This window comes from Pelobates fuscus, chromosome 1 (assembly GCF_036172605.1).
Source record: "Pelobates fuscus isolate aPelFus1 chromosome 1, aPelFus1.pri, whole genome shotgun sequence".
Lineage (NCBI taxonomy): Eukaryota > Metazoa > Chordata > Amphibia > Anura > Pelobatidae > Pelobates > Pelobates fuscus.
This window is the reverse complement of record NC_086317.1, coordinates 67,952,097-67,965,086: the sequence shown is the minus strand read 5'-3', so window position 1 is coordinate 67,965,086 and position 12,990 is coordinate 67,952,097. Positions and strand designations below refer to the sequence as shown.

The 12,990-nt window shown below is 35.8% G+C and overlaps 1 protein-coding gene across 4 annotated transcripts in view; it reads right to left on the bottom strand.

The window, feature by feature from the left end:
- ELN (elastin) overlaps positions 1 to 12,990 on the bottom strand; it is a 77,002-nt gene that overhangs the window by 16,889 nt on the left and 47,123 nt on the right. For all 4 annotated transcript variants that reach the window (XM_063449404.1, XM_063449415.1, XM_063449430.1 and 1 more), the window contains 12 exons: positions 11,489 to 11,536; positions 10,525 to 10,581; positions 9,897 to 9,953; positions 9,087 to 9,233; positions 8,943 to 8,978; positions 7,460 to 7,588; positions 7,151 to 7,189; positions 5,286 to 5,312; positions 3,966 to 3,992; positions 2,636 to 2,668; positions 1,019 to 1,051; positions 358 to 396 (listed from right to left, as the gene is read on the bottom strand). In XM_063449404.1, the coding sequence (XP_063305474.1) occupies positions 358 to 396; positions 1,019 to 1,051; positions 2,636 to 2,668; positions 3,966 to 3,992; positions 5,286 to 5,312; positions 7,151 to 7,189; positions 7,460 to 7,588; positions 8,943 to 8,978; positions 9,087 to 9,233; positions 9,897 to 9,953; positions 10,525 to 10,581; positions 11,489 to 11,536 (672 nt within the window). The remainder of the gene's footprint in view (positions 1 to 357; positions 397 to 1,018; positions 1,052 to 2,635; positions 2,669 to 3,965; positions 3,993 to 5,285; positions 5,313 to 7,150; positions 7,190 to 7,459; positions 7,589 to 8,942; positions 8,979 to 9,086; positions 9,234 to 9,896; positions 9,954 to 10,524; positions 10,582 to 11,488; positions 11,537 to 12,990) is intronic.

The following is a 12,990-nucleotide window of genomic DNA, read 5'->3' as shown; positions in this document are numbered from 1 at the left end:
TTTCTCCCCCTTGTTTTGGGGTATACTCTCCTTTTGTTTTTGTTTGTACGTATTCCATTTTAGGGTCCAAGCCCTCTGGTGGACCTGGTACCACCATCCTGACCTCTATGTCCCCAGCCCAATGAGTTGGGTTTGGGTGTCATAGTTTTGGGTGTACATCCTACCTACTCTCTTGTGAAGCTAGTGAAGAGAGATTATGCAAAATACTTGCCTCCTGCCATTACTAAAATTAAGATCATTAGTACACTAAAGCTAGCATAATCTTCAATTGTACATGAGAAAGAAATGGTTTAGTTGCCAACTCTAAAATGTATTATATACATATTAATACTTTTATTTCCATCAGACGGGACTCACCTGCTCCTGTCTTAGGGGGCTTAACATAGCCACCGACCCCTGTAAAGACACAATTAGATCTTGGGTTTCTAAATGTAGATATAGATTCTTGCTACATATATATGCAAGTTCTTCTACAGACGTTTACTGTCAGCTAACTAACCGTAAATCCAGGTTTATCATGGCCTTCATCCGTAATTCCTTGAGATTTGAGATATCGACTCCGTAGCTGGAGTCATATCGTTCTACCAGACAACATGACTTTCTCTTTTTTTTTATTATGTTTCCTTCCCCCTTTTTTCCACATTTTATTCTTTTCTCCTCCCATGTATTGTCTAATATTAAATCTAATCTGTGCTTTATAATGAGCTACTCTTTATGATACTTTATCATATTTTGATGAAGTCCTAAAGATGTCCATGATGTTACCCTCTTTAAAAAAAACAAGAAAAAATGAACATTAAAATAAAGTTTCTCTCTAAAATATATGGTTTTCATTCATGCTTCTTTACGATAAAAAATTTCATTGCACTGTATGTGCATATAAAACAAAATGGCAACTTTGTATATACTTAAGGATTAATTACTTAATAATTTTAGAGATCAACATTTGAGGCATATGTCGTATAAAGTAAATCAAGTTATTATCGTATTTATTATTATTGTATTTTGTGTACATTACCTCCAGTTCCTACACCTCCTGGTCCAACGCCAACTAAAATAAGAAAAAGAGTAAGAAATCATATATTAAACCACACCAATGACCAAATATTGCAAGTGTCAAGGGATCTATCTACCAGAACAGGTCATGCTACAATGCCTATGTATATATTATGTGACCTACTGCATTATCCAATTAAAACAATGACGCTGTTCGTCTACGCAATGGCCATGGGACAAAAGCTGCAGGCACACTACCATTCCATTAAACATAATTATTTGATACATTACAGCATTAGTTGGCCGAGAGCAGAAGGAATGGGAAACAGACCGTGGCTAAAACCCACCAGGCCAAGGCCACCAGCTGTTCGTGCTACAAATCTTGAAAAGTGACGTCCTAAGAGAGTGTTGTGTGAAACATCGAGGACAGAACGTTTTCAGTTTACCATTGCAGAAAAAAAGGAGATATGGGAAACACTGCCTGGAACATGCATTACGTAATATTGGTACTGCTAACTGTATCTCAAATTCATACAAAATACACAAAGGGGAATGATCACTCACACAAAATATACAGTTTTGAACTGCCGAAAGCTACTTTAAAAACACCCAGTCCTAACATTTTTCACTTTTTTTTCCACAGTTTTGAAATATTTGAAACTGTATGTGAACAGTTTTTATGTTAAGCATTTTTTTAATCAGGACTGATTATTTCTGAGCCTTCCTGCCATTTTGGTTATCATCGAAAATGTTACCATATGATGTGTGCTAAAAGGACAGGCCAGTTAGTATAATTATTTGGGATAATTTGTTTTTTGGCAGCCATTTTCTTGGACCATTTAATGAGGATTACCCTCACAAATAACAGTTCCTTCTCATTCCTGATTGCAAATCGATATTTACGTAAATGTCTTCAAAAATGGAATTAAGTTTCATATATTTTTCAGAAAAGGCTGTCCGATTGCATAGATTTGTAGATTTTCATGGTATTCTGTTTAAAATAATATTAATGATGCATTTTCTGCATTACTTTCAGTCAGTAGTGACGCAAAGCTCTTTGCTCATTACATCAAATGTGGAATTATAGAACTCTGAGTAGACCATGCTGAGGACTGAACCTATAGCACTGTGAGTTATGTAAGTTGGTGCATTAACCAACTAACCTATCTTACAAAAAAATCTAATTGTAGAGACAAATCTCAGGATTCTGCCTGAGACTCATGTTTAATTTAGAATGCCAACATCTATAAGAACCTGAAACATATGTCTGGGGATACTGTGATTTTGCCGACAGTCAATGTGCCTGGTGTGTGAGATCAAGCCTCCTTATGTGGAGTGAAAATGAATATGCAATGTAAGCATATTTACTAAAGTGTGTATTCAAGGTGAATTTAAAGTGAATTTCTAATTTAAGCTCATAGTAACTAAACTGAAAGTATAACTGACTAAGATATTTTTCCAGTTTGGCTATTTTTCCCTTAAATTTTTAATTCAAAATGAATTCACCTTTAATTCTCACTGTGAGATGCTTCAGAGTAGGTGGAATCCCATTAAACTAAGCTTTTCTCATTCTCACTCAAACAGCTCTGTCCTTTGACCATAAAAAGGGCCCTTTATGGAAGAAGACTGTGCCACTTACCACCTGATGGTACTCCGCCTGGTCCGACCCCGGCTAAAAATACAAAGAGAAATAGCGGTTACTCACGAGCAATTCTAGGATCTCTACTCAGATGGGAAATAACTTCATTTCAAAAGAATATATATCACATGTAAATATACTGTATTTACTAGAATCTAATGCGCCATCAAATCTAATACACACCTGGAAGCTGAAATATGTTTTTGCTGACGAATGTAATGCACATTTATACTAGAAGATACTATTATACAACATTGTGCTACAATGAAAATGTTTATTGCCATATACCATAGTGGCATTAATGGTATTTTAAATTTAGTGTTACATGTTAAGTCTATTCTTTCTTAAGCCCCCTTTCAGGAACCAAATTTGCCTGTGTGAATTCGCCAGAATGAAATACACCTGTGTGAATTTGTCTGTTTGAATTCACTAGTTTTAATTTGTCTCTGTGAATTTGCCAGAAAAAAACAATTCTCCAGAAAATTTTAAGTATTTCCCCCGAATGCAATGTGCCATCCAATCTAATGTGCATTCAAAGTTTGGAAACGTTATTTTAGAGTCGAGTAAATATGGGATATATCAATTTGTTTTATCATCTCAAGATTACACAGATGTTGTTTCACGACACCACTCCAGGGATTATGAGTACACCACCTGCAATCAAATTTTAATGTCCTGATGTTTCTGCATATCCGGTAGGTTTAGCGTGAGAGTGGAACATATACTGCTGATGACAAAGATTTCTGTTTTTTTACTCTCGAGATGAGCCATGCTAAGAGTGACCAAATGTGTCCAGAAATATTCCCAACTTGTTTTTATTAAGCAATAAAAAGTAACAAGTATAAAACATAACATCAAGTAGTATTTTCTATAATAAGTAATGCAATATGGGACAATGATATGGGGGATTGTAGATCCCTTAGTAATTTAGTGAGAATGATACAGAGCTATCTTGTGATAAGAGAAATTACATATTCCATTAGTTGTGTATTGCTTAAAATAGTTAACTGTTATTTCAATATTATTGTAAACATTATTGTAAAGCATTCTTCTAACCCAGGACCTTCTACCATTTGGGTTGATATAAAAGCAAGTAGTTATTCTGCACCATGCATACAGCTATGAAGGTCATATTAAATCATTTGGAATTTTCAGATTTTGTGATTTTATGCTCTCCTTAATTTTTAAAGTCATTAGCTAGTTAGTTTAAAAAATATTTAAAAAAAAATAGATATGTTGGTGTATGGTCACAGACTTGGGCACTTTAGTACATGTGCCAAGAACCAGTTCTCCTGATAAATATGTTCTTAATGTAGAATAGGTCACTTACCTCCTCCTGGTCCAACTCCAATCCCAGCTAGATTAGGAGAAAAGAGATTGTAATCAAACATGAGAAATACAGAGAAGATTTAATCTCAGCAGAGACTACTGCGTACTATCAAAATCATTATAGGAGCTGCCTAATCCAATTGAAATAATTACACTGTTTCTCTCAAAGCAATATATTAAACAGACCTGCAATGGTTTTGATTTTTGATCAAATAATTTACATTTAGTTTTTTTAATTTCAATCTTTATTTGAAACAAATCATTTCATATCAAAATCTAGAAATAGTCACATAGTTAAACACGTTTAGAGTTAACCAAATATCACAATAGTCACGTTGTGTTTCCTTTTGGAGAGAGAGAGGCCATTTGGTCCTTAAAAGTCAAATTTGTATTTTCGTTTAGTTGCCCAATTTGTTAAATCCCCTTTGGTTTCCTGTTCATCTCAAAACTTTACTTAATATACCAATTTTCCCAAGCTGACTAGCATGCCCTTTTTCATTTTCACTTGACATCAGCCTTAAGAGATAACCTCTTGGATATTTGGGATCATATATAGATCTTTGCATTGTGTGCTCTTGATCATTTCAGCAAACGTTAAACAAAAAAAGAAAGATAGTGAAGAAAAGAACAGGACAACAGGGATTACCATTTAAAAATGTGTTTTTCTCATTGGCCAATTTGAGATGATCATATTCATATATGTGAATAACGCTATTGGAACCTCAAATCTTTAAAATGCACAAAGGGTATATGAAGTTTCTATTTCGGATTTTTTTCCTTTCTCCTTTTCACATTTTCTCTACATTTCCTTTCCCTTCCTCTACCCTTCCCTCCTTCCTTCCCCTCCTTCCCTTCACCTCTCCCCTTCTTTCTTTGTAGCAGGGGAGTTTTTGAACTTTTTTGAGCCTTTGGTTTTTGAACTAATAAAATTCACAATATCAATAGGTTAGAACATACATAAGGAACTGCACTCAATCCCATCAATCTGAGCCAGGGTGCTTAACTAAACCAGAACCAAGCACCAGGTTCCAATGGCAATGATATTGTCTGCTTTATTGAGTCTAGTTTAGTTTCCATTCTTCCCAATGTTCTGCCTTAATTTGTCGATTTTCGATATTTGTTAACATGCAATTTCCTATTCTCACTTGCCATTTGACATGTATGTATCTTAGGGGTCTTCCAATTGTATAATTTGAATGAATAATTTAGCAGCAGTTATAATGTGTAGAATTCTAAATATAAATAGATACGTCAGTGTATGGTCACAGACTTGAGCAATTCTCCTCTTAAATATGTTCTTAATGTAGAATGAGTCACTTACCTCCTCCTGGTCCAACTCCAATCCCGGCTAGATTAAGAGAAAAGAGATTGTAATAAAACATGAGAAATACAGAGAAGAACTCAGCTCAGAGACTACTGCGTACTATCAATGTCATTATAGGAGCTGCCTAATCCAATTAAAATAATTACACTGTTTCTCTCATAGCAATATGTTAAACAGACCTGCAATGTTTTTTTTAATAAAATGTTAAATATATTATTATTATTATATCATTAAAGTCTGACTATATAATTTTTCTTCTCATTTTAACATTAGTGCTCGGATAATGAATGGACACATTTATTTTATGGCACTAGTATGCATGACTTGCATCTTGGCTGACCTCAGCCATCAATCAAGTTACACTGCAGAGGAAGCCAAGCAGCATTCTTATATAACACAACAACAGCTAAGACAGGGCACAGTTTGGGAAAAATAAACAACGAATAAAACACAGGGCCTGATCTCATTGCAGAGTGTTGAAAACACACATATGACCTTCCAATGTAAGCTCACTTGTGTACTCTGCATTTGCACCAGCAGTGCTGTGCACAGCACGTCATGTACCATGCAGATGGCGCTGAAGGAGTTAACTGATTTACATACTTTGCTGGGCTTTGCATTCATGGGGTATTTAAACTCCTAATGACCAACAGCAGCCTGTGCTTTCACAACAAGATGGGCCTTATAGATATTACAAAATGTTAAGTTATGTGTCCTAGTCATTAAACAACAACAGAGTTCTACCGAGCGATTCCCCTTTGCAATTACAATGACACTGTGATGGCACAACTTTGGATATAGTGTATAGTCATTATACAGCCATTTATAATGTTTGCCATTACAGGCCTAAAACCTCTTTTCTAGACGGAACCATTTTGGCATCACTCAAACTACGTTCAACATTTCAAATGCAACAGTTTAAATGCATATTGTATAGAGCAGGCAGTGCTTAATAAGTAGAACATTCAATGCTACTATAATTTATATTGGGAATCAGATTTTTGCATCCACTTTCTATTAACAAACTCAAGTCCACCTGGAAGGATGCCTACATTCCAGGTGAAGAGACACGGGCAGAGGATGCGTTAAACCACATAGTATGTCTGCTTTATTGAGTCAAACAAACTCAATAAGTTGATGGGTGTATTTGTAAAGACAAATTGCTTTCTACATGCTTAGATCGCATTTGTGTCTTTATGTCAATCTAATGAATATGTGTCTGGTTCAGAACTTATACCATACAGGGCAGATGACCACAAAATGCATTGACCAGTGCATTAAATTGAAGTTCAAGATCCCAATAATTATATAAGGATCAAAGCATCTTGCACATTGATCAGATGCTGAAAACACAGCTATTGTAACAGATAGAACAATAGACCTTTCTCTGGTTTTGTAGCATGATTGCTTTATTTAAAGTTGCAGAAGGTGCAAGAAATCTTCAAAATGTTGTGTTCTTGACATGTAATTTATTGGCAATATATAAATGAATCATACCAAAATAGGACAACAATCACAGTAACCAAAAGGCCCTATACATGTGTTTTCAATACTGCTGATAGACATTCCTTCCAGTCTTGTCAGCCCATACCCAACATAAGCTACATCAGTATATTATTCAAGTTATTGGCATAGCAGCCATTGAGGCAAGCCATGTCTTGGGACATTCTCTCATATGGCGATGCTTTCTACTATAATACTTCTAATGTTCACTTTACTGACTAAAACCAGTAATTTATTAAGCAAAAAAAAAAAACAAGTAAGTTGGAATTAGTGAAGTACAATGTCATTGTATTTACTGTAAAATCTTAGATCAAATCACATGATTTTATTTATTAATATCTCCAACAACTATAGCTCACCTCCAGTTTTAGGTGGTTTAACACCCAGTCCACCAACGCCTGAAAAAAAAGAAACAATCGCATCAGGAACCCATACGAGAGTCTTGCTAGATGTGTATCAAAATTCTGGTCTCCTAATAAGTCATAAGGAACTGTAGCTAATAAACTGTGTTTCTGTCGCTAATTCTTATTTTAAAGAGATGATATCAGATAAAAAACAGGTCAACTAAGTAAAACAATTCACATAAATATGCCTTAAATATAAAGTTTTTGCTGTCTAAATTATATTCCAGAAATATACAATAGGAAAAAATCATTTTAGCTTCTTACCAGCACCAGGTACACCACCAGCACCTGGAACCCCACCAGCACCTGGAACTCCACCAGCTCCGGGCACACCAATACCACCAACTCCTGCTACACCACCAATACCTGGCCCTCCACCGGCTCCTGGGACACCTAAAAATAGTAAGCCTTGTTACTAAATATCTTACAAGTTCATTACAAGCTGCTTAGTACACTGGAGAAATATTGGGAAATCCAAAGCGGGTAAAGACTAAACAAAGATCGAGTTTAACAGATGTTGGATGGGGATTTAGCATCGAATGATACTTTCAACAAAAGACAAGGAAGGTTCTGTTCATAGAAAGTAAAATAATTGTCCTTCCTGTTATAAAGGACTAAGGGCCATCATGTCCATATAGATATATAAGATACAGTGATGTTGTGTATATACAGGAAGCAATGTTGTTTTTATCAGATATAGTTAAGAAAATGGCACATACTTTGCCATCCCACCAGCATTCCCTGACAATTCAGCAGGCTCTACTTAGCATCCTTCCCATTAAGTTAGCAAGGGCCTTCTGATATTCAGCATCCTCCCCAGAAAACAGGCCTTTGGATCATTTGTAAATGGGCTGCAGTATTACTTTCTTAACCTGGCTTTGTTCTCTCACATAAGGGTAATGTTATTTTTTTTTAGAATATTTACAACATCGCAGTTCAAATGGCTTTATGTTATCATTGTCTATTTCTTTGTATGGTTTTGATTCTTATATATGCAGAGAATGCAAATTGCTTCATAAGTGCTGCTTTTGTAAAATGTGACTTGAAAATTAGCAAGTCAAAATAGTCAAATCATAAACATTCTCGAAGTCAGCGATGCTTTCAGTTCAAATACTTTGGCCTTAATTTTGATTTGATTTGAATTCTTACTTGAGTAAATAACCCTGTATGTGTAAAAAAACAATGACATATCATAGGATACATCCCAAAACACAATGAAAACAGGCTTCTATAGAAAAAAATTTAAATAAAATAATATATTTATAATGTATAAAACAACATGTTTTCAGATTCTTTAAATCCAGCTGTTTGTCCATAACACCGTCAGACACACAGAATGAAGTTGGCACAGTTTTATTCACTAAAAGGGAAATACCCATTTTGGAAACAATTTGCCTGCTGTTGCAAACAATTAGCAATTTACCAGTGCTACACAATCCCTGTTTTAAGAAATACATGTCAGTTTTTCCTCCTATTGTACAGCGCTACAGAATCTGCTGGCGCTTTATAAATAATGATAATAATAAATAATGCCCTTGGTCTATATTAAAGTATTTAGTCTTAAACAGGTCGTGTCATTGTAATAGAACTTTAGAGCTGCACTAAACATTTACCTGTCATTGCAAACAGAACCACTAGATGTCACTTTAACATAGGCATGGAAAAGCGATATCAGTCTGCCTAGAAATTCTTCATTAAATACTCTCAGCACTCTCACAAGAAGAGACTAACAAAGTAATTCACTCACCATATTTGGGTGGTTTTCCACCTCCCTGACCTCCAACTTGCAGAAGCCATGAAAAGACAGAAAAATAGTAAAATAAAAATAGATTAGAAATGATATCTTGTGCAATCCCACCTAGATAAATATATTTATAGGAAACAAGTCTACCTGCTCCTGGCACCAATCCTCCACCAGGGTAACCACCAGCTCCAGGATACAAACCAGGGACAACACCAGGAACGGCCCCACCTCCAGGAGTTAAGCCACCAGGTCCAATGCCCGTACCGGGTACAGCCCCAGGTACACCACCAATCCCTGAAAGAATTGATCGCTAGTTAACCAAAGTACTAAACGTAAAATAATGGCAACTAAACTAGTTACTAATAATAGTACCTAAAATGGTCAACTTTCACTACAGCAAGGAATCATTAAGTGTTCCAGTGTCTTTAACAAATCAACGTTGTTCCTGAATTTTACAGTTTGGATTTTCCTTATAATGAGGGGTATGTACCAACGTATTGTGTTTCAGATCTCATGATACCTTTTTGGGTCACTAAATTATGGGGTTGATTTCACCTACGCACTATTTGACAAACAGCGTAAAGTCCCCAATGACTCTGGTTTCCATGTGAACTTCGAGACAAACATAGAAGCCGCAGGTTTTAAATGAAGTCAGCTAGAACATTAAGCTCTCTGCATAGTGCAGACTAAACATTGTCTTCAACTATTGCTGGATCATGCCAACTATTGCCGTGTTACAGTCAGGTTCGGTTTACCCAGCTGACAGTGTGCCTTGGATGAAAGGTTTGATTTAGCTGACAATGTGCCTTGGATGGAAATTTAGATTTAGTAGACAGGCTCCTTAACATTTGTTCATTAAGTAACATATCTACCTTTTAACAAAAATGACAAGGATGTGGGTTATTGAAAGCCTATATCGTAGTGTATGAAAACAAGGATATAATACATATAACTCACCATATTTTGCTGCTTTGGCAGCAGCTGCGGCTCCTCCTGCTCCAAGAGTACCAACCCCTGAGAAAAGAAGATATGGGCATTCCTTAAAGGTGGGTACACAACCTCTGGGCGTACGCCAGACCTTTAGAATACCAGTCTGTACATTTGAGACAATAGTTTTCCATGAAAGATAGGAAATGAAATGACATGAACATGATGAGTCTGGCTCGAATAGAGGTGCCAAGCCTTCTCTGGCTTTTATGTGGGTAGAGTGAAAAAAAACACAATCTGCTAGTTATGACCGCCTCTTTCGGTGGGTTGCTTGTACCACCCCATATCTACTCTAGTTCTATGCCAATTAATCTACCATCTGGAAAGGGCCTGACAAAGAAACGTATCTCTCCTCCCACCCTAATGAAAACACCCCTCTAAATAAGGAATGCCATGCTGCAAATGTTAAAATATTACAATTTATATTAAAAAAATGACTTTGTAGTGTTTGAGTTGCTACCCCTAATATATGACGTGGCGACTGATTACCCTATCTACTGGCCAAATTTGCCCTGCATCCACCACGGCCCAAACCAAGCAAATCAACTGAAAGTCAATCTGTTTTAAGCTACTTAAAGGGCATTTTGTATGTTCATACCAGTTCCTGTTGGGTATCCAGCTTTCCCACCAGCTCCGAGACTACCTTGTCCATAAGCTGCAATATAAAGATAGTTATAGTGTTGAGAGCACACTGTCTAATAGACCAGACATTATTAAATCACACACATTATTCTATCCAATATCTGTCTTTAAGGATTTTAGTGGAAATTAGTTGATAGCAGGCAGTATCTAAATATCAAGTTATTGATCCTAAGCAATACAAATGTAGTTATATAAGACACAGCCCACTCTAGGCATATAATCTGTATATAAATAAATTTAAAAAAAGAATATTCATAATATATTCATGGAGAAAACCCAAACAAACTAACAAACAAACAGCCAAAGGTTTCACTCTCCCACAAGCAAGATGTGGCTTTGTGTGTCATGCTCTAACCCCATAAAGAATAATACTGTGTAAAATCTTTATTGAACAGACTGCTATGTGTTGTTAATAACTGAACGTTGACTTTGCTGGCTTTTAATATTCATTTTGTCTCACTGTTAGATGGTTGGCGCAGAACTCAGACCTATTAATGTCAGCCACACTTATTCTATCATTTCGTGCTATAATTTATTTTCAGATTGGCCAGACTTGTGGTATGTATGAATATTTCTGCTTTTTATAAACGGTTTGATATTTACTGCAAATGTCTGCACAGAAAATGTTTTATACACAAACACACACACACGATTGTGTTTGGAAGTAGATATTTATACTTAAAAATATAAATATATTTTATCTATTCTTGTTATTGTGGGAAAAACAAAAAAAGGGAAAACAGTCTGTTCTACTCTCACTACAAAGAAAAGCAAAATGCCTTGATGCAATGACGTGGGAATATTTCTTCCAAATGGAGTTCTGGCCGATATTTGAGTTCCAACACTGACATATTTTGAACACTGTGTCTAGACTCCGCGGAGACTTGTAAGCAGATAAATGCATCATTCATCATACTTACCACCATATCCCCCAGGTTTCCCTGATGTATATGGAAGCCCATATCCTCCTGGAAAAAGTAAATAAACAAGACAAAAATAAATAATTAATGTATCTATGGTGATACGCACACTTGTTGAAGCGACTATTTTACATTGAGTGTGACTGGATCGCTGGTGCACCAAAGGAATCAATGTCAGCGGTAAAACATGTGAAATATTAACAATTTTAATAGTATGGAGGGTGCTTCATACAGTCATCAATTGTACACGCCGAATGATGACAGCTCTGTGATCCAGTGCCGAACGAGTGCTTATCTTAACATATTTATATACACAGTGAATGTGGAGAGAATGGATCTCTTTAGAAATAGAATGTAGTGACAGATTTTCATTATTAAAAAGCCATAATGGATTAATGCAAAGCTAGAAAATACTGAAAGGAAATGGCATACAAATAATGTAATATACATTTTGTATTTGATTCCAATTTATAAATGTATAAAACTGGTATCGTTGAGTAACTGTATTAATCATTGAAAAAAGTAGCATATGGGTTTGATTATAGAAACATAGATGATGACGGCAGATGAGACCCATTCGCCCATCTAGTCTGCTCAATTTTCTAATCACTTTCCTTAGTCCCTGCCCTTATCTTATAGCAAGGATAGCCTTATGCATATCCCACGCATGCTTAAACTCCTTTACTGTGTTAACCTCTACCACTTCAGCTGGAAGGCTATTCCATGCATCCACTACCCTCTCAGTAAAGTAATACTTCCTGATATTATTTTTATACTTTGCCCCTCTAATTTAATACTATGTCCTCTCATTGTGGTAGTTTTTATTCTTTTAAATATAGTCTCCTCCTTTACTGTGTTGATTTCCTTTATGTATTTAAATGTTTCTATCATATCCCCTCTGTCTCGTCTTTCCTCCAAGCTATACATGTTAAGTCCCTTTAACCTTTCCTGGTAAGTTTTATCCTGCAATCCATGAACCAGTTTAGTAGCCCTTCTCTGAACTCTCTCTAAAGTATCAATATCCTTCTGGAGATACGGTCTCCAGTACTGCGTACAATACTCCAAGTGAGGTCTCACCAGTGTTCTGTACAATGGCATGAGCACTTCCCTCTTTCTACTGCTAATACCTCTCCCTATACAACCAAGCATTCTGCTAGCATTTCCAGCTGCTATTACATTGTCTGCCTACCTTTAAGTCATCAGAAATAATCACCCCTAAATCCCTTTCCTCAGATGTTGAGGTTAGGACTCTATCAAATATTCTATACTCTACTTTAAGTTAAAATAAAACCAGTTAAGAAAATAATCTAGCTTTCAGCTAGTCTAAATTTCACTTAGAATTATTTACAATTTACACGTTAGTGAATAGTCTTGTGAGGAAACAATATGCACCCAGAATAGTATCAACCCAGCTTCCCTGATTCAGAGATAAAACACTATAATTTGACGAGTACCAATATAAATGCTATTAAAAAGATTTTTCAAGCTGAGTAGAGCTGACT